The sequence below is a fragment of the Ochotona curzoniae genome, unplaced genomic scaffold (assembly GCF_017591425.1).
Source record: "Ochotona curzoniae isolate NIBS_2020 unplaced genomic scaffold, NIBS_Ocur_1.0 scaffold_4701, whole genome shotgun sequence".
Taxonomy (NCBI): domain Eukaryota; kingdom Metazoa; phylum Chordata; class Mammalia; order Lagomorpha; family Ochotonidae; genus Ochotona; species Ochotona curzoniae.
Genome location: NW_024467122.1, coordinates 81,574,281 through 81,598,426, shown reverse-complemented (window position 1 = coordinate 81,598,426; position 24,146 = coordinate 81,574,281). Strand labels below are relative to the sequence as shown.

Here is a 24,146-nt window from a genome sequence, read left to right as displayed (position 1 = left end):
ATGTGGGTGCCCCCGAAGTGGGCCATTGGAGGCACTTCCACTGTGGAACGGAAGAACAAGAAGGTGGGGGCTAGGGACTTGTTGCCTAGACTCAAGCCACTCAGGGACAGCATTTGAAAAAAATGCTGTCTGGGGGTCCGGCGCGGTGGCCTAGTGGCTAAAGTCCTCACCTTGAATGCACTGGGATCCCATCTGGGCGCCAGTTCTAATCCCGGCAGCATCACTTCCCATACAACTCCCCGCTTGTGGCCTGGGAAAGCAGTCGAGGACGGCCCAAGGCTTTGGGACCCTGCACCCGCGTGGGAGACCTGGGGGAAGTTCCTGGATTCTGGCTTCAGACCGGCATAGCATTGGCCGTTGCGCTCACTTGGGGAGTGAATCATCAGACGGAAGCTCTTCCTCTGTCTCTCCACCTCTCTGTATATCTGACTTTGCAATAAAAATAAATAAATCTTAAAAAGATACACAAGGGATCAATCATATATAAAAAATGTTATCTGTACTTCGTTATATACAATAAAAGGCACATCTCCCTCATTCCACATGTCCTCCAGGCCTGTTTCAGTGGGTCTGCCTCCCCAGCGGGCAGCCCACCCCGGCTTCTGTCCCGAGTTTCCTGTTCTGGAGTGGCTCATCGGTGGAATCCCATTGTGTGGGGTTTCGGTCTGGCCTTTTGTGTTCCACACAGTGATTCTGAGATTCACCCATTCCCAGGAGGGTGCCGACTGTTCATTCATTCATTTCCGTGGCCGAATCTTACCGCTGTGGGATCGTAGTCTTTGGCTGCCGCGACTAAAGCTGCAACCCAGATTCTCTGGACGACTACGTTTCTATGTCTCTTGCACACATCAGGGAGGGATAGGTCAACTGATCACTCGGTTTGGATTTTTAAAAACCCGTTGCCATTTTTGCAGCGAGCGGATCAGCCGCGTTGTCGCCGAGAGCCACCTCGTGGTGTGAAGTGGTACTGCCTGGGCCTTTGCGGTGCATTTGTTTGAGGTCCAATGACACTCAGCAAGGAGCCGTTTGTACACCTTCCCTGGAGAAATTTCTGTTTAGCTCCTTTGCCCAGTTTAAGATTTATTTGGGGTCTGTCATTGTGGAACAGTCAATTAAACTGCCAACTGCAGCACTGGCATCCCCTATGAGCACTGGCTTATCCTGGCTGCACCGCTTTCAATCCAGCTCCTTGCTAATGCGCTCAGGAAAGCAGCAGACGACGGCTCAATAGCTCGGGCCTCTGCATTCATGCCGGACAGCTGGATGGGATTCCAGTGTATGGCTTCAACCTGGCCCGGCTCGCAGCAATGGATAGAAGAGTGCTGTATCTTTCAGTAACTGCTTTTCAAGTAAATAAATAAACGTGTATATTCTTTTTTTTTTTTAAGATTTATTTTTATTTATTTATTGGAAAGGCGGATATACAGAGAGGAGAGACAGAGAGGAAGATCTTCCGTCCGATGGTTCACTCCCCAAGTGAGTGCAACAGCCGATGCTATGCCAATCCGAAGCCAGGAGCCTCTTCCGGGTCTCCCACACGGGTGCAGGGTCCCAAAGCTCTGGGCCGTCCTCGACTGCTTTCCCGGGCCACAGGCAGGGAGCTGGATGGGAAGCGGGGCTGCCGGGACTAGAACCGGCGCCCATATGGGATCCCGGGTGTGCATGGCGAGGACCTTAACCACTTGCGCCACTGCGCCGGGCCTAAACGTGTATATTCTTAAAAATATATTTGTTTTATTTGTCTGAAAGAAAAGGGGCAGAAAGACAGAGAGAGAGATTTTCTATTCCCTATTATGACCACAATGGCCAGGGCTGAACCAGGCTGAAGCCAGGAGATCAGAACTCCATCTGGGCCTCCCACTAGGCTGGCAGGGACCCAGTTCCTTGGGTCAGCACCTGTTGTTTTCCCAAGCGCATCAGCAGGGAGCTGGATGCTGACCATGCTCTGATGAGGGATGCTGGCAGTATAAGTAGTGGCTTTGCCTGTTTTGCCGCATTGCCTGTCCCCTTTTGCCCAGTTTTGGATTCTATTTGTCTCCACGTTTTCTTTTCTTTTTTTTCTTTTTAAGATTTATTTATTTTTATTACAAAGTCAGATATACAGAGAGGAGGAGAGGCGGAGAGGAAGGTCTTCTGCCCGATGATTCACTAACCAAGTGAGTGCAACGGCTGGAGCTGAGCCGATTCACTGCCAGGAGCCAGGAGCTTCCTCCGTGTCTCCCACACACAGGTGCAGGGTCCCAAGGCTTTGGGCCGTCCTTAACTGCTTTCCCAGGCCACAAGCAGGGAGCTGGATGGGAAGTGGAGCCACTGGGATTAGAACTGGCGCCCATATGGAATCCTGGAGCGTTCAAGGCAAGGAGTAAGCCACTGCGCCGGGTCCTCCACACGTTTTCTATGAGACTCTAACAGATAAGCAATTCCTGAGTACTTTTGTACTCCGGCAGAGCCAGTCAGGTGGACACAGAGAGTGTCTGGGGATGAAGCACCAACAGGAGACCAGTGATAGTAGAAGTCTCACTTTATTGCTCCTTCACCTCTCCTTATATACTCTTCCCCCTACATCCTCATTTAGCAGGATATTGGATACAGATGAGTCCAATTAGTCTAGGTGTTCTTAGCCACAAGCCCAGTTCCTGTTCCTGCCCAGGCTAAGGAGCACTAATCAACTCTTTAGCCCACAACACTTGTGCACTTTCAGTGGGTTGTCTCAGAAAGGATAAGCATAGGGCAGCGTGAGGGCAGTGTGGAAGGAGGTCTTATTTTTCCCAGGAGCCCTGGAGCTGCCCACTTGGGCAGCTGCATGCACTACTCCGACATATCCACGGCTCCAGCATCCATGCCAGGGGGACAGGTGTGTCACAAGAGCAGAAGCTCCAAGGGGGCTGAGGGATGTGGGAGGCCCTGGCTTTGCAAAGGACACTCCGGATTGCAAACTTCTGCAGGACCAGTACTGGGGTTTCCTTGGGGCAGTGCGCTATGGCTCAGGAGCTGCATAGTCCTGGTTTCTGACCCCAGGCTGTGGTGGATGCTACTGCCCATGCCCTGCCAGCCCTCCTGAGCCACTCCTGATGACTCTGTTGTGCCAGGCCCTAAGACTTCAAAAAGCGCATGAAGCAGGCTGGTGGGGCTGGGGCAGCCTTCCACTGACCAAGATCCCTTCAGTGCATTCCTCCTGAAGTGTGCCTGCGCTGTCTTCTGCACTGCCCGCCAGGTGCCCAGCAGGATTGACCCCTGGCTGTCCACAGTGTACCCTGCTCACTGTTACACCCTGTATTGGCTGCCTTCTTCTTCTTTTTAAAAGATTTATTTATTGCTTGAGAGGTATATTTGCAGAGAGGAACAGAGGGAGAATCTTCAGTCTACTGGTTCACTTCCCAAATGACCACACAAGAGCCAGAGCTAAGCTGAGCTGAAGCCAGGAGCCAGGAGCTTCCTCCGGGACTTCCACATGGGTGCAGGGACTCAGGAATTTGAGTCATCCTCTGCTGTTTCCCAAGCCATAATCAGGAAGTTGAATCAGTAGGACTAGAACTGGTGCCCAGATGGGATGTCGGCTCTGCAAGGTAGAGGGTTTGTCTGCCTGGCCACTGAGCTGGTCCCACTTTCCTTCCTTCTTTGTTTCACCTTCGCAGCTCTTGTATGGGTATTTCCTGGCCTCCTCTCCCAAAGTGAATGTCTGTACTCTGTCTCCTTCTCAGAGGTCACCTCTGGGGACAGCTGGCTGACAAATGGGAGAGGCAGGAGGATTCTTCCACTTCTCAGATGCACCTGCTCTGACTCCTTAGGCAGATCAGAGCCCGTGAGCTGGAACCTCACTTGGCTGGTGTATAAAATTGGGGGTGGATGGGACACTGCCACTTATGTGACCGGTTGTCCCTAGTGTAACATCTCACCCTAGCACTCACAGGTTCCGTGCTGGCTGGAAACCCCACTGTTTTCCCAGAGACCCCTGCATGGGCATGCCTCCCTTGGAAAGGCCTGGTGGCCAGCAGCCTCCTTCCAGGTTGGCCATTGGCTGGATTCCGGACTATCATGGGACAATGTTCCCTGGTATACTACAGGGAGAGCCTGTCTGTCCCCTGTAAGCTTTAGGTTTTACCCAGGGCAGGCTCTGCCTGATGGCTGATATAAGATCACTGCATCTGAGAAGGCCCTTGAGATGCAGAATTCACAGTTGGGCACAGGCTGGCCCACCCCTGCCCAGCGCCTGGCACATGGGAACGGGGAGCCCTCACGGAAGCCTGACTGTGTGCTAGGCACCGTCCGGGCTGTTACAGGGGTTCAGGAACCCTTGGTGCATGTGGAAAACTGGCGGTGTGAGGACTCTGCTCCAATCCCACTGCTGGCATGCACAGGCATCCATGGTTCAGTTCATTTCCTAACCACAGTTAGGCCCGTGCTAGGCAGACGGCAAAGACCTCAAATAAAAGCGTAGGATTTTCCCTACCCTTAGTGTTGTTCTCTTCCATTAGCTAAATGCGGACGGCCATGCTTGTTTGTTGTTTACTCCGACGCTTCCCCTGCAGGGCCCACACGAACCCCAAGATGTCTCCAGTAAATCCCATGTGTGGAATCAAGATAGCTCTCCTGCAGGCGGCAGCATGGACCTCAGACCCCCGACCTGAAGGCCCATAGGGACTCCCCAATATCGCCTTCCAAAGGGGGCCTTGCTTCACCAACCTCTGCAGCCTCCCGTTTGGCGCCTCTCCGGTCCCTCCTCTGTGTCTTTGCCCCGTTGCTGTGGGGCAGCCAGGCACGTAGGAGCAGCAGCAGTCCTGCCCGTAGCCCAGGCCTCTCCTCTCTTGGCTGCCCTAGCGGTCAGCTGTTACTGCCTACTGAGTCCTTTCCTGCCCCTGTGGCTCCCTCCCTTTCTTCTCCAGCCAGCCCTAGTTCTTTTTTTTTTTTTCTTCCCACCCCTTCTTTTTCCCCAGCTGTGGGAGGGAGGCCCCCTCTCCTGGCAGGCTGCAGCTGGACAATGGGCCCTTGTTTTGGGCAAAGAATCTCCACAGTGTCTGCCACCGCACTGAAGGTCCCTTTGAAGCCAAGATGGAGGGCTGGTGTGGGTGGGGGCAGTGCCCAGGGTGGCCCTGCCGTGGAGATCCCACACGGGGGCTGCCATTCAAGGTCAAAGTCTGCCTTCTACTGCCAGCCTCCTGTGTGCAAGAGGGCACCTCTCACCCCTCCAAAGTCCTGGGGTTGTAAAATTCGGTCTCTTTCATTTTGAAAAGCAAAGAGAATCTTCCATCCAGGACTGCCCAAATGCCTGCAACGGCCAGGGATGGGGCAGGCTGAAGCCAGAAATAGAGGCAGAACTCGCACGGCAATCTAATGGGGGGTGCAGGCTGCTGCTCCAAATTCCCACCCTGCCCCCCTTTTACTTTACTGGCAAGTGCAGGAGGCCCCCGTCCTAGGAGGTGATTGTCCCCGGCGCCCCACAGCCAGCGCGCCCCACACCCAGGGCGCCCCACAGCCAGGGCGCCCCACACCCAGGGCTCCGATCGCTGCGCCCTGACAGCCCTCCCATGGGCTCTGCTCGTCCTGCGGCTCCGGCCGGGCCTGGGCACCAGCACCGTGGACAGCTCCCGGTCCCGGGCTGCGGGGGTGGCCGCGCCAAGGCTCTCGCGAGTGCGGGCACTGGATCCAGTGGGAGTCTCGCGAGAGAGGCCGCCCGGCAGGACGCGCGCGTGTGCGCGCCCCGGAGCCAGCCGCGGACGCGCGCTCCCGCTCCACCCCGCCCCGGAGCGGCTCGCGGCCGGTCCCGCGCCGCATTCTCCGCGCCTCGCAGCTCAGCGCAGCGCGGCGGCCTCTCCGCACAGCCGGCCGGCCGCGGCGGGTAAGTGCCCGCATCTTGGGGGTGCGAGCGGGGAGCCTGGGGCTGCAGGCTTCTCGCCGCGACGCCCGCGCCACCGGAGCTGGGGTGACCTTCCCTGCTCGGGCGGGGGAAGGGCGCTCCGAAGCCCCCCTCCTCCTGTCCCCCCACGAGGTGACGTCAGACCAGGATCCGGAGCTGAAGCCCGGGTTGGGGGACAGGGGCGGCGAGGGGAAGGGACCTGCTGGGGTGAGGGCGGCTGCTGGCAGGTGCGGCTGCACCTCTGTGGGTGCCGTCCCTCGTCCGGTGGCTGCAGGTGCACCGGGCCCTGGTGACCCCCAGCTGCAGAGGAAAGGGTGCTCGGGTGCGGGGGCGGTCCTGGCGGCCGCGACGCTCTCCTGGAGCGAGGGGTCTGTGTGGGGGAGTTGTGATGGCAAGGCCTTAGCGGACCTTCTTCCCACCGGTGCAAGGAGGGGTTGCCAGGAAGGAGGCGACGGTCTGCGTTGGGAGAGGATTTGGCCACCGGGGTCCCGCCTTCCCTGTCTCACCGGGCAGGGCTTGGGAAGGGGCCGGGCTGGGCGAGCCAGTGGAGTGGGGGGCGCGCACGTGCCGTTGGGTAGGCCTCTTCCGGGGCGCGGTGAGCTGGAGGGCAAAGTCCCCCCCCCCCCCCAGCTAGGTCACGGCCCAGCAAGTCTGGGAGCTCTGGAAGGAGCGCCGGCTCTGATCCTATTAACCCTTCCGCTCGCTGCCCCCTCTGTGCCAGGTGATGCCCGGAGGCCAGGTGTCCCGCACCTCCGCTTCTCCAGGGCCGGGCCGCGCGCCTCCCTGGATCCCCTCGGGCTACCCCGCTGCCCACTGCCTCTCCCTCTGGGGGCTGCACTTCCTTCCTCGGCCGCCAGCTTGGAGTCCGAGTTTCCTGGAGGAAGTGGACTCGGCAGGCTTGACGGGCAGGCGCGCGTGCGCGCGACTTTGGCTTAGCCTAAAGAGAGAGAACATCCGTTTGCCCCATTTCCACCCGAACATACGGATTGGCTGTGCCCTGCGTCAGGCCCCTCCCGGAAGCCCTCCAATCCCCACCTTGCTAGGAAACCGAGGAAATAGATCCGGGAGGATGAGCACTTGATGCCCAGAATGGATGCCACGGGGGTGTGAGAAAACAGTGGGACTGAGAGACGCTGGGAGTTGAGGGGCGCTGCAGGCAGTGGGGGTTGCTCCCCAGGACCTCCTGCACGCAGCAGCTGGGCAGGCAGCAAGCAGGTGAGCCTGGGATGGGAGAACGGGAGTTGGCAGGCAGCAAGCCTGGCAACGGTAGGCACAGCATCTGTGGGAGTCTGCTGCTGAGGAGTCACAGTGGCTGAGAGAGCGCTGTTTTCTGAGGATGATTCATAGTTCTGGGGCTTGAGGGCTGGGCTAAGGGAAGGCTCTGGACCAGCAGAAAGGAAGTGTTCTCAGTTGAGGAGCAGATTGCTGTCTGCCTTGTACACCTGCCCCACCCCACATTTCCCCTCAAGTGTCAAGGCTGTTCGGGAGACAAGGGGCTGGATCCTTCAGTCTGTGTAACCCAGCTCCCACAGCCCTCCCTAAGTGCTCCCTGCTATTGACCTAGATCCACAGTAGCGGTGTCCCACACACTCTGAGTCCCCCATACTGTCCTCCTGCCCTGACTTTCTGTGTCTGTGGACACATCTTGGGTGTGAAAGCCTCAGTGTAGGGATGGGTCAGGCTGGAGCCAGAGCTTGGAGTCTCCCTTGTTGAGGTGTCCGTCCTTGTCCCTGCTCCTCTTCCTGGCTTTCCTGGGGGCTTTGGTGCTGGTCCCAGCTTCCCACCCCTGCCTTTGTCTGGCAGGAGGTTGTGCCTGTCTGTCCCCTATCACCCCGAGTGTGGCCATCCCTGGCCTGCAGCCACCTCGGAAACCCTAAACCCCCGCTTCCTTCTCTGACCTTGGTCCAACTTCAGTTTTACGTGCTGGGTGACCACAAGATTTGTATGTCTCTGACAGCTAAAGGAGTATTTATTTATTTGAAAGGATGTAAGACAGGCATGGGGCAGAGGGGAAGAGAGAGGTCCTGCAGGTGTTGCTTCACTCCTTCCACTCTTCTCTCTTTTTTTGGAAAGCTATGAAATATATTTCTAAGGAGGATAAGTTTTATAATTCCTTCTTGTACTAGGCAACTTGAAAAGTGCATTTTTAAAAGATTTATTTATTATTATTATTATTTTTTGTAAAATCAGATATACAGAGAGGAGGAGAGACAGAGATAAAGATCATCCATCCACTGGTTCACTCCCCAAGTGGCCATAATGGCCAGAGCTGAGCCGATTGGAGCCAGGAGCCAGGAGCTTCTTCTGGGTCTCCCTCGTGGGTGCAGGATCCCAAGGCTTTGGGCTGTTCTCAGCCGCCCTCCCAGGCCACAAGCAGGCAGCTGGATGGGAAGTAGAACAATTGGGATTAGAACTGGCACTCATATGGGAATCTCGACACACTCAAGATGAGGACTTTTGCTGCTAGGCTACCGGGCCAGGCAATTTTATAATAATTTTGAATTTTGTGTATAATTCCATAGGGTCTGGGATTTCCCGACCCCCTTTCCAAATTCCCCCTGACTGATTTTCCCCATATTATTACAGTAGGATAGTCCTTCATAAGCAGTCATAAGTCTATCAGTCTGTTATTTAGGTGTGCTCCGACATTGCTGATACAGACAATGTCAGACAGTCCAGCATCCCATTGTCCAGAAATGCCCAACAGTTTCATGGGAAGTCCATCTTAGATTTGGAAGTAGGGATGCCTACTGCATTGTATCTTTACATCTGGATGTGATAGTCTCTATTATGCCGACACTGTACATTCCCTTAACGTATAAGCTCCATTCCCTTAAATGAAAAGCCACAAAACAAAGTCAACAACAGGTATGAAGTTAAAACAGAAAATTTACAGCATTGTGGAGTCAAAAAATGCACCACCGAATAACCAACATATTCCTCCCACTCTTAAATAGCCGTCACAGCTTCTCTTACTATGTGTCAGCCTCTGCCTGCTGCCATTTTTTTTTTTTAAGATTTGTTTTATTGTTTTTTTGGAAAGTCAGATATACAGAGAGGAGGAAAGACAGAGGAAGATCTTCCATCAATAATTCATTCTGCAAGTAGCTGCAATGGCCAGAGCTGAGCCAATCCAAAGCCAGGAGCCAGGAGCTTCCTCCAGGTCTCCCACGCAGGTGCAAGGTTCAAGGCTTTGGGCCGTCCTCGACTGCTTTCCCAGGCCACAAGCAGGGAGCTGGCTGGGAAGTGGAGCTGCCGGGTGAGGCCTTTAGCCACTAGGCCACCACGCTGGGCCCATTTTTTTTTTTTTTAAAGATTTATTTGAAAGGCAGGTTTTACAGACAGAGAGAAATCTCTTCTGTCCACTGGTTTACTCCCCAAATACCTGCACCGGCTGCTCGAAGCCTGGAACTTATCTCACAAGGGGCCACGGCTGTTATTTTCTGGTGTGCACACGCTGAGCCTCGCACACAGTGTGTGTGTGTGTGTGTGCGCATCTCAGCTGAGCTCTGCGAGTGACTGCTCTGCCGCCCTTCCCCTTTCTTCCCCCCACCCCATTTTCCCAGTACTCTGGCATCTTGGCTTCTACCCAGCCACCTCCCCGAGGCTGTGGCCTCCTGGTCCAGCCTGCTCGGCCACACCTGACTGCTCCATGGTCACGGCCATTGTTGCCCAACTGCCCGATGATGACAAAGATGACATCTCTGTTCGTTGAAGTGAGAAATGCTTGAGTGGAAAGAACATATTATCTCATGTTTGCCACATACGCTTGTGTATATGTTAGAAATGACGAAGAACAACAAAGCCCCAAACGAAAACTTGATAGGTGGCCTCTGAGAAGGTTAGTTCTAGAAATGCTTTCCACCTCATGCACTTTAGTTTCTTTAAACAAAAAGTTTTTGGAAAGCAGTTGCGGAGTGGGGGGAGAAAGAGAGAGAGAGAGACCTTCCATCAGCTGGTTCACTCCTCAGATAGTGACAAAAGCCAGGGCAGGGCCCAGCTGAAGCCAGCAGCCGGGAACTGCATCCACGTCCCCCACATGGATGGCAGGGGACCAAGCGCTTTGGTCATCCTCGCTGCTTTCCCGGGTATATTGTGAGGGAGCTGGCTCAGAAGTGGAGCAGTCAGGACTCAAACTGGTGCTCCTGTGGGATGCCTGCGCTGCCCTTGATGGCTTAACCCACTGTGCCACAAAGCTAGTCCATTTTCAGATATTTTTATGCATAGCTGAAAGACAGTATATGGTAGGCTATGTAGTTTGAAAACATTTTCATTCAAAAATTTGAAATGTATTTTCATTTTATTTGGAAGACAGAGAGAGAGAGAGAGAGATCCTCCATCTGCTGACTTTGCCCCAAATACTGGCAACAGCCAGACCTCAGCAAGGCCGAAGCCGGGAGCCCAAGATCCGACCTTAACCTCCCACGTGGCAGGGGCCAAAGCTCCTGAGCCACTGCTGCTGCTTGGGGTGTGAATCACAGGAAGCTCGTCTGGAGGCCAGTAGCCAGGACTTAAAGCAGGCAGTGGGCTGTGGGGTGCGGGTGTCCTGAGCCATGTTTCAACAGTGGCACCAAATGCCTGCCCTCGTTTCTATTTCATTTGAAAGGCTGAGAGAGAGAGAGAACGCTAGCTTCCATCTCCAAATTCCAGCAGCAGCAGCCTGAAGCCGAGAGCTGGAAATTCAGTCATCCCTTCAGTTGCTGCCGTGTTCTGAGATGAAGTCCTCCGAGGCCAGAGGGATCTAGACCACCCACTTGGCATTCTAATCTTTGCCTTCCCTTCAATCCCACTACTGCCCAACTCTCTGCCTCTTTGCATTCCTTCAATATGCCGTGCTGTGGCTCTCCCCTCCTGCACGCCTGCTCTCCCGCTTCTCTCCTTGGCTGACCCGTGTTTATCCATAAGGACTCAGGCTGATTACTGCCTCCTCCAGGAAGCCCTCCCTGAGTTCTCGGTGGCTGACAAGGGCACTGCCACCAACAGATGGAAAATGTGATGGTCTCTCTCAGTGCTTTAATTGCCTGTTGATGGAGCTGTATCATCTCTTCCTCCGGGTCCTCCTCCTCAATCCCAGTGTCGTGTCCTGGATCACAGAGAGAGGCTGGAACTAGATAGGTGAGACTGTCACTGTGTGTTCGCAGACCTCACACCGGCCCGCGTCTCTGGCCTGCGGGTTAGGCTTGCCACCGCTTGCCCGAGTTCCTGCATCTCCCCTTCTCGGGGGGCCTTTCTCAGTTTGCTTCTGTCTTTGTCATAATCGCAGCTTCACCCTGGAGCCATCAGGTCTCTAACATGCCTACCACTTGCAGCCCTACCTGGACCCCTGTCCCATCCTGTAGTTTTCTCTCTCTCTAGTGTCTTAGCAGCAACTGCTGCTGCCTTTTAAGCTTTTATTGGGAACCGGCACTGTAGCCTAGAGGTTTCACGCCATCACCTGCAATGCCAGCATTCCATAGTGGTTGTTTCACTTCCGACCCAGTTCGCTGCCAATGTGCCTGGTGAAGCAGCAGAGGCTGACCCAAGAGTTTGGGGCCCTGCACCTATGTGGGACACTCGGAGGAAGCTCCTGGCTTCAACCAGAGCCCAGCTATTGTGGCCAGTTAGGGAGAGAACCGGTAGATGGAAGATCTCTCTCTTTTTGTCTTTTCTTCTGTCTGTGTAAGTTGCCTTTCACATATATAAATAAAAGTAAGTCTTGAAAAAAAAAAAAGGAACTTAAGCTGAAAGGCAGAGAGATTTTTCTTTCTGTTGGTTCCCTCCCCCAGTGGTGGTAAGGGCTGGGGCAGGGCCAGGCTGAAGACAGGAGGCAGAAACTGAGACGGGGAACAGAGATTCCGTATGTTGGTTCACTCCCTATGCAGCTGCAGTGGCCAGAGCTGAGCCAATCTGAAGCCAGGAGCCTCTTCTGGGTCTCCCATGAGGGTGCAGGGTCCCAAAGCTTTGGGCCGTCCTCGACTGCTTTCCCAGGCCACAAACGGAGCTGGATGGGAAGTGGGGTCTGCTGGGAAGTGAAACTGGCTCCCATATGGGATCCTGGCACATTCAAGATGAGGACTTTAGCTGCTGGGCTATTGTGCCGCGCCCCTCAGATTTCTTAAACGAGCTGTCAGCACCAGCTCTGCATCCCAGCCAGCTCGCTTGCCTTTGGCTGCTGCGCCTACCGCCTCTCCCTGGGGCCGTGTCTGACTCACTGCTGCTGTGTGCGGTGAGAACTCTCCAGCCCTGGCTGCCTCCGGAGGCACGTTAGTGGCCTCTGTAGTGTTTGTCCTCTACAGATTCCAGGCTGCCCCACTGACCTGCTGCCTCCTCGGCTGCTGCTTTTCAGTTTTTCTAAGACTGTCCTCCTCTGCCCAAGATCTATTTAACAGGTTAAGTGCATTGACTTGATTCGTGATTCAAAATGATGTCCCCAATGTCGTTGATTCTAAGGTGGATGTTTTGATATTTTGTGTGTCGCATTTTAATGTCTGTGTGTCAGATTTGCTTGCATCCCACAAACTGGCAGTGTTTTTTCTCTCAGCGACTAAATAACGATTTAGAAAGGAGGAGGATCCGCTCTCAGAAAGGAGGGGATCCTGGGTTGTAAGAGCATGGCATAAAGGTGCCAGGTCGAAGTACTCCCTCTTGAGGCTGGCACTGTGGCATAGTGGGTAAAGCCTCGGCCTGTGATGCCAGCATCCCGTATGGGAGCTAGTTTGAGTCTCAGCTGTTCCACTTCTTCTTCTTCTTTTTTTTTTTTTTTTAAGATTTATTTATTTTTATTACAAACTCAGATATACAGAGAGGAGGAGAGACAGAGAGGAAGATCTTCCATCTGATGACTCACTAACCAAGTAGCCACAATGGCCAGAGCTGAGCCAATCTGACACCAGGAGCCTGGAACGTCTTCCTGGTCTCGCATGTGGGTGCAGGGTCCCAGAGTTTGGGCTGTCCTCGACTGCTTTCCCAGGCCACAAGCAGGGAGCTGGATGGGAAGTGGGCTGCTGGGATTAGAACTGGTGCCCATATGGGATACCAGCCTGTGCTGGGCTAGGCCTAGCTGCTCCACTTCTGATTCACCTCCCTGTTAATGCTCCTGGGAGAATAGCAGAGGATGACTCAAGCGCTTGGGGCCCTGCACCCACATGGAAAACCCAGAAAAATATCTGGCTCCTGGCTTCAGACTGGCCCGCTGTGGCTGTTGGGGCCATTTGGGGAGTGAACCAGCAAATGGAAAATCTCTGTCTTTCTGTAAATAAATACATCTTTAAAAAATATAATGATGAATTCAGTTTTGAAAGGCTCCACACCTCTCCCTCCAGGAACCTTAGCTATTATTTTCTCTTTCTCTTCTCTCTTTTTAAGGTGTATTTATTTATTCAAAAGATAGAGGTTGACACAAAACGAAAAAGACACGCAGAGAGAGTTTCCATCTGCTGGTTCACACCCCGGTGGCTGCAGTGGTGAGAGCTGGACCAGACTCATGCCAGGAGCCAGGAGCATCTTCTGGGTGCACCGTGTGGGTGGCAGGGATTCACTCACTTGGGTTCGCCTCTGCCACTTTCCCAGGCATGTTAGTAGGGAGTTGGATCGGAAGTGGGTCAGCTGCGACTGGAACCAGCTCCCATGTGGGATGCTGGCATGGCAGACTGCTGCTTTATCCACTGCAGCACAGCACCAGCCTCTCCACAGCTGTGTATTCTTGATTCTCTGCCACAGGTCCCATTTGTTATTTCACTCCCCCAGTGCCTGTGTTGCTAAGGGCTGAGCCGGGCCAAAGTCAGGAGCCTAGAACTCGATCCAGGTCTCCCGAGTGAAAGGCCCAGGTCCTGGAGCCTTCACCTGCTGCCTCCCACAGCGCACATGAGCCAGAGCCAGATGGGAGGTGGACCTGGGACCCTTGCTGTGGAATGTAGGCACCCCCATCAGCGATTTAGCCACTATGCTGACCGCTGTGCTGAAAGCCTCCCCTCTATCCATTTCTTTGGGAGTGACATTTACCTTTGGGACAACACCCTACAGTCTGGTCTTGTCACATTGTTGTCCAGTCGGTATTTCAGGTCAAACTTCTCTGGTAACAGTGTTACCACTTGGACCACTTCTACACCCACTCCACTGAGAAACACATAACATTCCTTCATCCCGTTATCAGAAATGCTGTTGGTCCAGTGGGTCCGCCAGAGCCTCTAGATATAGAAGTATATCTCTCTGTTGTGAGTTAGAAGTTTCTGAGGATGGGGCCAGCACAATGGAGGATGGCTAATCTTCCTCCTGAGAATGCCAGTATCCCATACGGGTGCTGGTTCAAATCCTGGCTGCTCCACTTCCCATCCAGCTTCTTGCTGATGTGCCCTGGGAAAGCAGTGGAGAACGGCCCAAGTGTTTGGGCCCCTGTACCCACATGGAAGACCCGGAGGAAGTTCCCGGCTCCTGGCTTTGGATCAGCTCAGCTCTGGCCATTGTAGCCCTTTGGGGAGTGAACCAACAGATGGAAGATCTTTCTCTTTGTTTCTCCCTTTTAAAAATCATTTATTTTATTGTATTTATTTATTTTTATTGGGAAAGGTAGATGAAGAAAGGAGGAGAGACAGAAAGTAAAATCTTCTGTCTGATGATTCACTCCCCAAGTGGCCACAATGGCTGAAGCTGCACTAATCTGAAGCCAGGAGCCAGGGGCTTCTTCTGTGTCTCACATGCGGGTGCAGGGTCCCAAGGCTTTGGGCCGTCCTTGACTGCTTTCCCAGGCCACAAACAGGGAGCTGGATGGGAAGTGGGGCTGCCAGGATTAGAGCCAGCGCCCTTATGGGATCCCGACATGTGCAAGGTGAGGACTTTAGCTGCTAGGCTACTGTGCCAGACCCCTACTTTAAAATTTAATATATTAGGGCCTACAGTTAGGATATCAGTTGAGATGTCCAGAGGGCCTGGGCTACAGAGCTGGACCCTGGCTCAGCTCCCTGCTAATGCAGTGGCAAGCAGGTAGGTCTTTGCCACTCGTGTGCCAAGACCTAGATTGAGTTCCCAACTCCTGGTTTTGGCCTGAGCCAGTCTTAGCCATTGCTAGCCTTGGGGAATTGAACCTGCGGGTGTGCAGTCTTATCTCCTCATGCCCTGCTGTGCCCTGCTCCACCTCTAAAAGCGGTAAATCAGTGTGACAATACCCGGCTATCACTTTGACTTTTCATGCTCTGGTTGTTCCCAATTTGACTGGTGGTCCTTCAGCCTGGCTCCTGCACCCGGGCTGGTTATTTCATTGTTTGTTTCCATACAGGACAATGCAGGTGCATCTGCTGTGTCCCTGTCCTGGCCAAGCCACGTGTGTTTGCTCTGACGTGAGAACTCCCAGGACCATCCACACATTTACTCCTGTGCTGTCCTAGAAGGCCAAGTTTAGGATGGACCCAGCAGTTCCAGGAAGCCAGCTGAAGCCCCAGCTTTCCTTCTAGTTACTTTTGTCTTTGAAAGTTATCTTTTTTTTTTTTTTTTTTTTTTTTTAGAATTTATTTAATTTCTACTTGAAAGGCAGATTTACAGAGAGAAAGAGAGAGATCTTTCATCTGCTGGTTCACACCTCAAATGGTCTCAATGGCTGGAGCTGGGCCAGTCTGAACCCAGGAGCTTAGAGCCTCTTCTGGGTTTCCCGCATGGATAGCATGGGTCCAAACACTTGGACCATCCTCTGCTGCTTTCCCAGGCACATTAGCAAGGAGCTGGATCAGAAGTGGAGCAGCTGGGACTCGAACCAGAGCCTGAATGCCTGCATTGCAGGCTGTAGCTTATGCTGGCCCCCTATTTTATTTATTTATTTATTTATTTATTTTTGAGAGAGGGAAAAGACAGAATAGAAACAGGGAGACATGCAGAGAGAAGCTCCCTGTGCTGGCTCACCCCCCTACATGTAACCCCTGGAACTCAGTCCAGATCTTCCACTTGGCGGGAGGAACCCAGTCACTAAAGCCCTCGCCATTAGCACCAGCAGGAAGCTGGGGCTAGGAGCTGGTGCAAGGCGGTGAAGCCAGGCACTCCGATGTGGGCCGTGGAAATCTCAGCCGCTAGGCCAACTGCTTGTTGCCTTTCGAAGCCTGCCGCTGTGTCCGTACTCTCTAAGCCGCTGCCTCCTGACCCTTGCTCGTTTTTGGTTGATTAGCAAATGCTCCCTGCCTGGGTGTAAGGCTGACAGACCTGCTGGTCCTTCCTTCCCCGGGCCCTGTGTCTCTTCTTCTATGTGCTGCTCGACACACTTACCAGTGTCATGGAAGAGCTGGTGGTGGTGTCTTCCTGACTGCTTCTCTGCCTCCTGCCCACGGGTGTTGGAGGCCCTGGCCAGGCCAGCTTCTTTTCCCAGTCTCCCTGTGTGGTTCATTGCCTTGACAGCCCAGGTTGGGTCACCTTGACCCGCACAGCACCTGCTTTCATGGTGGGGATTTCCAGTAGAGGGTATTGACCTGACCATTTCATGCCACCACGGGGACGGTCTGAGCCTCACCCATGTCTGCCAGTGAGTGAACCACCTGTGAGAGGCAAAAGGGCAGAGATCTTTCTTTGGGATTTTTCCAGCACTTGGCTCTTCTTGAATGGCGTTGCCTCCCAAAGCTCTTTCCCACCCATTGTTGGGGTCTTCTGAGGACAAACTTGTTGCCTTGAGGCCAGCGGCAGGTGTGAGTGGGGGACAGGTGTCCCTGGTGGAACATGACTGGGCCAGTTGAGATGCTGGTTGCACTGGGAGTACCTGCTGTGGGGGATGTGAGCCAGGGGTTCTGCCTCAGGGCCTTGGCCCAGCAGGGGCTTCCAGGGGGGCTGGGTTAGGCAGGACCCTGGTCCTCAACCGTTTCTGGCCTTCCTTTCCTTGCAGTTCGAGACAAAAGGCTTGGGCAGGCTGCTGGACCAGCTGGTGCCACCATGGCCGGTAAGGAGAGGGATGTGCGTGGAGATGGGTAGAAAAGTGTATTTCGGGTGGGTGGCTCTTTTCCTTGTTCACCTGCCTCCCCGGTCTTTGCAGGTTATTTTTGATTCCCTCTTGTCTTCACATGTCTCCTGCCCCATCACCCCAAAGTCTGGCCAAGAACCTCAGTGTAATCCATGACCCTGTCAGATGCCTGGCCTTGGGGTCAGCACCGGCCTTATCTCGCTGTCCCTTCGACTGAGTGACACTATGGGTGGCCCAGCTCCTCCCCTTGGTCACCCTTGCCATTCTTCCCTGTGGCTTTGAAAGGCTCAGAGGGTAGAAATGTGTGTCCTAGTCCTTGCCCCCTGAATGAATGGGGGTCACATGGCGGCAGTGGCTGGAATGAATGAATGAATGAATGAATGTCAGGGTGGAGACTGGCAGCCTCATCTCCAGACCCATCCATCCCACTTCGTCTGCCTGGCCACCAAGGGAGCTTGTCCTCCACGCGCAGCCCAGCCTCCCTCGGTTCTTGTTCTTGCCAGTGATGCTGTCTGGGGGTCCTTAGTGACTCTGACATTCAGGGAAGTCCAGGTCGGCTGACGTAGGGCCATCAGGGCAGCTGAGAGGGGGCTGCTTAGTGTCCAGGGGAGGAGTAGATGGGATGGGTGGTGGGGAGCGGAGCTCATCGGTGATGTCACACATGTACCTCACTCATCCGCAGAGAAAGTGAACAACTTCCCCCCGTTGCCCAAGTTCATCCCACTGAAGCCCTGTTTCTACCAAGACTTCGAGGCGGACATTCCACCCCAGCACCTCAACATGACCAAGCGCCTCTACTACCTCTGGATGCGTGAGTGGTGGGGGAAGGGTGTGGCAGGGTGAGGATGTGGGGCAGCCCCCTCCCTCCGTTCTAGCCCCTGCCGGGAGGGGTTCCAGCCCCTGCCAGGAGGGCCGGGAGAGGGTATCCCTGTGTGGCTCCAGCAGCTCCTTTCACTAGCCTGTCCTGTGGGTCCCCCTTCTCCGCTTCCCCCACTCCACTCATACATATCTGGGTAGGGGTCTCTGCAGTGTGATTCTGTTTTTATTTGCTCCTCCCCTTCCTCTTAGAATCAGAGTTTCCAGGAAATGGCCTTGGCTGGTCACTGTCAACAACGGCTCAGCCCTCAGGATTCCAGGTTTCTAGGGAGGCTGCCTTCTCTCCAAGCACTAATTTTTTTTTTTTCCTTGCTTTCTCTAACTGATACTGTTCAAAGAGCCCTCTGGTGGGAGCCGGGGGTGGTGCTGGGGCACACCCCAGCAGCAGAAGGCACCACGGGCTGTGCCATGGCGAGGGCTCCAGGTGGCCCCATGCTGTGTGGCCAGGCTCCAGCATGCTCAGGCTGAGAGCAGAAGGCTCCCAACCCCCACCATTTCCTGATAGTTGTTGCAGGTTGGTGGGAGTGGCATCCTCCTTAGGGTGAAGGTGAGGATGGGTAGGTGTTGGCTGTACTGGGGCTGCTGAGAAGGCACGTCATAGACATGGCGGGGGGTGGGCCCGAAAGCTGGCCATCCTGGGAGCCCTAGACACCCATGCCAACTACATGGGCGCAGCTGGGAGCTGCACCGGGCATGGGAGCTGGTGAGCTGGCATGCTTGATCTGTGACGTGGCAGGAAGAGGGTCAGGCAGTCAGTCTAGGGACCTGGCTTGGCCTCTGGGCGCAGAAGGTGACGGGGCCTGTAGTTGCTTGGAAGAGGAGAGGAGAGGAGAGGAGGTTGTCTCTGATAGCAGCCAGTGTTTGCATCCTTTGTGATGTAGAAGTAGGGAGGTGGGAGTGTTTTTATTTGGGGGGCGGGGGCATCCAGTGAGAGAGCTTATACTGTGGGCAGAGGGGGTGATGACCGGCTGGCACAGGGAAGCGTGGCCCTGGCACTTGGGAGCCACATCTCTCCATTTACAGCCAGCCAGGCTACTCACTGCGTGCCCAGCATGCTCAGGCTCTCCAAACCTCCCCTGCAGGTGGGAGTTGGTGAGGTATGCCATTAAGGCAAAGCAGGCTGGTGGCAGAGGAAGAGGGGTAGGCAGTGAGCAGGCCAGGGAGCCGTGGGACTGAGAGAGAGCTACTAGCCAGGAGCTCGGCAGGGTGGCGGGGGCTGGGTAAAGTCAGCAAGAGCCTGTTATAGGAAATGTTGGGTCAGTGAGTGAGAAGGGCAGGTGGAAATATACAAGAAGGGATGCCCGCGTCTTTATGAGGCGCTTCAAGCTGGCGTTGGCACAGGCAGCTAGGCCAGACCCGACTTGGGCAGCGTCTCCTCCAAAGGAGCTGGATTTAAAGGTTATAAATACCTCCATAAGTCCTCAGTGGGTGCCGCCAGGTGCTTCGGTTCCCGGGCAATGCATGTAAACCCTTGAGAGGCTCACGGAGTCTCTCCAAAGACGGGACCATGGCAGCTGGCTGTCGGAGGCTGAACTCCAGCCCAGTGCTCAGGGCAGGGGTCACCCTGATGGCGGACAGTGTCAGTGTTGTGGTATTGCCCTCTGCACCCCGGGACACTGTGGTGCCTCGATTGAGTGAACTGGTGTGGGGATAGAGGAAGGGGAGCCGGGCCTCACAACCACCTCCAGGAGCTTCTGGTCTGACTGATGGGCTGGGATTTGTTTTGGGGGAGTTGTGAGTTCAGCCCAAATCTGTAGGGGCCTGAGGTATAGGAGACAAGTGGGACTGGTATACGCAGAGTGAAGGAAGACTTTGTGCGGGAGGTGGCTTGGTAGTCGCATGAGAAACAGAAGAGATAAAGACAAGATCCCAGACACTGCTGCCTACGCACCCTAGTTAAATGTGGGGTCCATGGCACCAAGGCATTCTCCTATCCCCTTTCTGTGTCCCCCTGTCTTGCAGAAGAGGGTCTAAGATGGGTTTCCTGTGTCTGACCCACGGCGTTGGCAGGTGTGGGAGGGTGTGGGGACCGAGGCCGTTATCTGTCGTGCTTAAAGAGCGTTTCCACTAGCCGAGGCTTTGGGGCCCTTTGAAGGAGCTGGCTGGGCAGAGCCCTGGTCCCCCACTACACACACACGCACACACACACACATACACACACAGCACCCTGGGGTCCCCAGCAGAGGGTGTGAGGAGGGAGCTTGCCCTGAATTCCCAGCTTTCTTTCTTACCATCTGTACTCCTTCTCTGTGTGTGTGTGTCTGTGTGGGGTGTGGGTCTTGTGATCTGTATATGTGTGTGTTCACCCACACATGTCTTTATGACATTGCTGGCCTGGGTGGGTGTGTATGTGTCTGTCCGTGTGCAATGTGGGCCTCGTGGTTTATATATGTGTGTGTCCCTGTGTCTGGGCTTGGGTGTCTGCGTGTGCCTGTGCTCCCGGGTCTGCAGTGAACAGCGTCACGCTGGCCGTGAACCTGGTGGGCTGTCTCGCATGGCTGATCGGAGGCGGGGGAGCCACCAACTTTGGCCTCGCCTTTCTCTGGCTCGTCCTCTTCACACCCTGCTCCTACGTCTGCTGGTTTCGGCCCATTTACAAGGCCTTCAAGTAAGTGCTTGGCAATGGCCCCCAGCCCCTAGCCCTGCCGCTGCCCACTCGCTGCCCCTGTCTTGCCTCTGCATCTCCTCCCCCCGTCTCCCCTACTCCTCTGCTTTTGTAGCCATCCCCTAAACGCACTTTTCCTCATTCACCTGTGGTGCAGCTTCTTGGAAGCTCCAGGCTGGGGGTCAGAGTCATCCTCTCTACACTCCCCCTCCTGCTCCTGCGTCGGGGCAGCGTAGCAGCAGGCCGCTGTCTCTCTCTGCCCTCACCTTCCCTAGATTTTGCCTATGGGCTCCCCCCACCCCTGGTCCTGGTGGTAGTACCCAGCTGATTCAGTGCCAGGATGACTGTCCACCGGTGCGTGTGCCAGCCAAAGGGGCCAAAAACCGGGCACCCCGACATCATGCAGGAGATGGCCCAGCCTGTGCCTGAGGCACCGCCCTTCCGTCTGCCAGGGCAGGCTGGCCGTCTCACTCACTAGGGTCAGCCTACTGCCAAACGGGGATTTCTGTCTGTGCCAGTGGGACAAGGGCATGTACCAGCAGGACTGTCCCTCTCAGTGCCGGTGGAGCATACCTCACGGCCAGCCAGTGCCACTCAGCTGCTGCCTTGGTGTCAATAAGGTGTCCTTCCAGAACCTATGGGACCATGCCCCTGTGGAGCTGGCTGGCTGGCTGTCCTGGCACCAGCAGGGGTCCCGTGCCTGAGGGGGTCCCTCCTGACATCCGTGGATGCCCAGCCCCGATGCACAGAAACTCTCACAAGATGTACCAGTGTACGCCAAGCCACTCTGGCCGTCTGGCTGAGACCTTTTTGGCCTCGTCTGGCTCCAGCCTGGAGAGCAGTGGGTGCCTTCCAGGCAGGGAGACCCGGAGCTCAGAGCCTCTCCTGTGCCACAGGACTGACAGCTCCTTCAGCTTCATGGCGTTCTTCTTCACCTTCATGGCCCAGCTGGTCATCAGCATCATCCAGGCTGTGGGCATTCCTGGTTGGGGAGTCTGGTAAGAGGCTGGGACGTGCGTGTGTGTGTGTGCAGAGCGAGGGTGACCCATGGCTGCGGGGTGCTTGGCTCTTGGGGAGCTAAGTTACCTCCCTGCTGAGGGAGGAGACCTAGGCATTGCAGCAAAGGAGGTCTCAAGGTCCTCTGAGGGCAAGGAGAGCTGGGCTGTGGCTTTGGGTTACCAGGGGTGTCACACATTGTGTCTCAGGAGTGGGTCTGAGTGGAAGGATCCACACGTGGAAGGGGCCTCTCCAGCTGCCCTCAGGGCTTGGGGATCAATAAGAGGGTCCCTTGCTCCGCTGGAGTGAGAAAGGGGAGGGGGCGTTCCCAGGGCCCCTCCTCCCGCCGGAACATCCACAGGCAGCCTCTTCCTCCAGCGGCTGGATCGCCACCATCGCCTTCTTCGGGACAAACGTGGGCTCTGCGGTGGTGATGCTTATTCCCACCGTCATGTTCACGGCCGTGGCCGTCTTCTCCTTCATTGCCCTCAGCATGGTATGCAGTCCCCTGCTTGGAGGGTGGTGGGGCTTTGGGAAGGGGCCGTGACCTGAAATGCCTGCACCCCCCCCACCTTCCTGCGCAGGTTCATAAATTCTACCGGGGCAGTGGGGGCAGCTTCAGCAAAGCCCAGGAGGAGTGGACCACGGGGGCGTGGAAGAACCCCCACGTGCAGCAGGCGGCACAGAACGCAGCGATGGGGGCGGCCCAGGGAGCCATGAGCCAGCCGCAGACTCAGTACCCCGCCACCCCGAGCTACACATACTCCAACGAGATGTGAGGTGGTTGCCGAGGCCGCTGCTGCTGGGCAGGGCTGCCCGCCGGCGGGGCAGGGGGCTCAAGCCACATTATGTGTTGTGGTGACAAAGCAGGGTTCCTCCCTTCCTTCCTCTTCCTCCCTCTTTGTACAGAGTTCTATATCTACGTTGCACCTTGGCCTCTGTCCCCCGCCCCCTCCCCCTAGAGCTGGGGGAGGAGGTGGGTTACAAGGGAACTTGCCCCTGGAGGGGCGCTAGCTGTGTCCATGTCCCTTTGTGAAATACCGTGCCGTGGAGGTCTCTTGTTGTGGTGCTAGATGTCTGTTTAGAACCAAACCAGCCCCACCCGTACCCTGTTCCAAACCCCCCTCTCTGACATGGTCCCAAAGACTCCTTCTGGGGCTAGGGAGGCGTGACAGAGAGCCCAGCACCCTGCATTCCCTGTGTCTGCAGCAGCCAGCGGCTGTGGCGGGAACCGCCTCCACCTCGGATCTCACTGGTGGTGGAGGTGGGACCGGCGGGGGCTCTGCCCTGGCTCTCCTCCTTGCTTGCCCACCTGCCTGCAACCCCCCTCCCCTGCTGCCAGAATTCCCTAATCTGAGCAGAGGCCCAGGCCCAGGAAGCTCACAGAGCTTGAGCCCTCTGTGGGTGGGGCAGGCAGCTGCAGAGGCCCTATCCAGGGCAGGGCAGTACAGGATGGGCCTCTGTCCCCGCCATGCCCTCATCTCCCGAAGCCCCTCTGCCTCCTACCTGTCCCTGTAGCTGCTGTGTCCTGTGTCCCCTGCAACACGCTGCCTCCCTCCCCAACTCCGGCCTTGCTGAGGGCTGGCTGGTGTGGGAGACAGGTGTCAGGGGCACAGGCCGAGCTGGAGTTCAGGGCACAGATGGAACTGTAGGTTCCTTCTTGGGGAGGTCTGGCTGGATCCTGGGTGACTGTGGCTGGCTCCTGGGTGACTGGCTGGGGCTGGGATGGAGAGCAGGCATGCAGAGCTCAGGGCAGAGGGGAGCTCACCTGTCCCCAGCACAGTCGGCTCTTGGTCTCAGGTCCACTCTGGGCACCTGGACTCGGGTTCCAGAAGGAAGTGCAGGCCGATCCCAGTTGCTAGCATGAGGCCCTGCGTGGGCTGTGTGCTGAGGCACAGAAGCGCAGGTGTGGAGGGGAGGCTGGCTGCCTTCACCTCCACGTCATTTACTGCCCTCATCCCACAGGCCCTTGCGCACTGTCAGAGTCCCTCACGTTCCAGGAGACTGACAACTTGGGAGTGCCCCAGGCTGGTGGGGTCCCAGTGCCATGACCTAGAGGGGAGGGGTCCTTCCCAAAGATGTTGCCATTGTCCCGCCTCCAGCCCCCTCCTCCCAGGAGAAGCCCATGGACACCCTTCGCCCACTTGGGGCCGGCTACAGCTTGCAGCCCGCCGTCTGGGCTCCCAGGGCCTCCTTTCCTCTGCCATGTTCTCTTTGGAGAATAGTGGTCCCAGCCCTGATACCTACAAAGAACCTTGGATGAGGCCCTGCCCCCCATGTCCCTCTGCCCAGCCCAAGCTACAGCCTCCAGCCTGGTATCGGTGACCGAGCCAACATTCTGTCCCACCTGGCTTTCCTCTTCCCTGCCTGGCACAGCCCTGTGTGACTGTACCCCAGTTCTTCCCTTGGCGATCCTGGGACCTGTGTGTAGCCCAGCTGGGCCCTGGAACGCTGCACCTCTGGGCAACTCTGCACTTTTCCTGGGGAGGGGGCCCACGGGGGGAGGGGAAGGTAGGGGGTGGGGATGAAGAAGGGCCCAGGCCAGGCCTAGGGTCCTCCCCTGGGGTCTGCAGCCAGCCAGGGGTCACCTATGCATCCTCCTGGCACTTGGTGGGCCTCCTTGTCTCTGGGAGACAGGCTGTCCCCTGCTGGCAGTTGATCTGCCTGAGTCAATGTGTCTGTCTGTGGTGACTGCGTGAGTCGTAATAAAGGAACATTTGGCCCTGTGCAGGCTGCTGTTTCCTGTGTCTTTGTGGGGGACTGCGTGGAGCCTGGCTGTGGGCTAGGGGCCCAGGGCTGTCAGGGGGTGGGGAGGCAGGCATAGAGGCGGGCGGGATGGGTGGTTTGTTCTTTGCTACCCGTGTTCTTTGTAGCTCCTTCTGGCACCCTGAACAGGCCTTGGAGTGGCA

General features: G+C 55.9%; 1 protein-coding gene across 1 annotated transcript; it reads left to right on the top strand.

Moving 5' to 3' along the window:
• SCAMP5 (secretory carrier membrane protein 5) lies at positions 1–22,016 on the top strand. The gene is made up of 8 exons (XM_040968477.1): positions 1–63; positions 5,494–5,836; positions 16,686–16,739; positions 17,443–17,571; positions 20,088–20,244; positions 21,138–21,239; positions 21,616–21,733; positions 21,822–22,016. Exons 1-8 carry the CDS (start codon positions 1–3, stop codon positions 22,014–22,016), a joined length of 1,161 nt encoding a protein of 386 aa, XP_040824411.1.
• Positions 22,017–24,146: the final 2,130 nt, after the last annotated feature.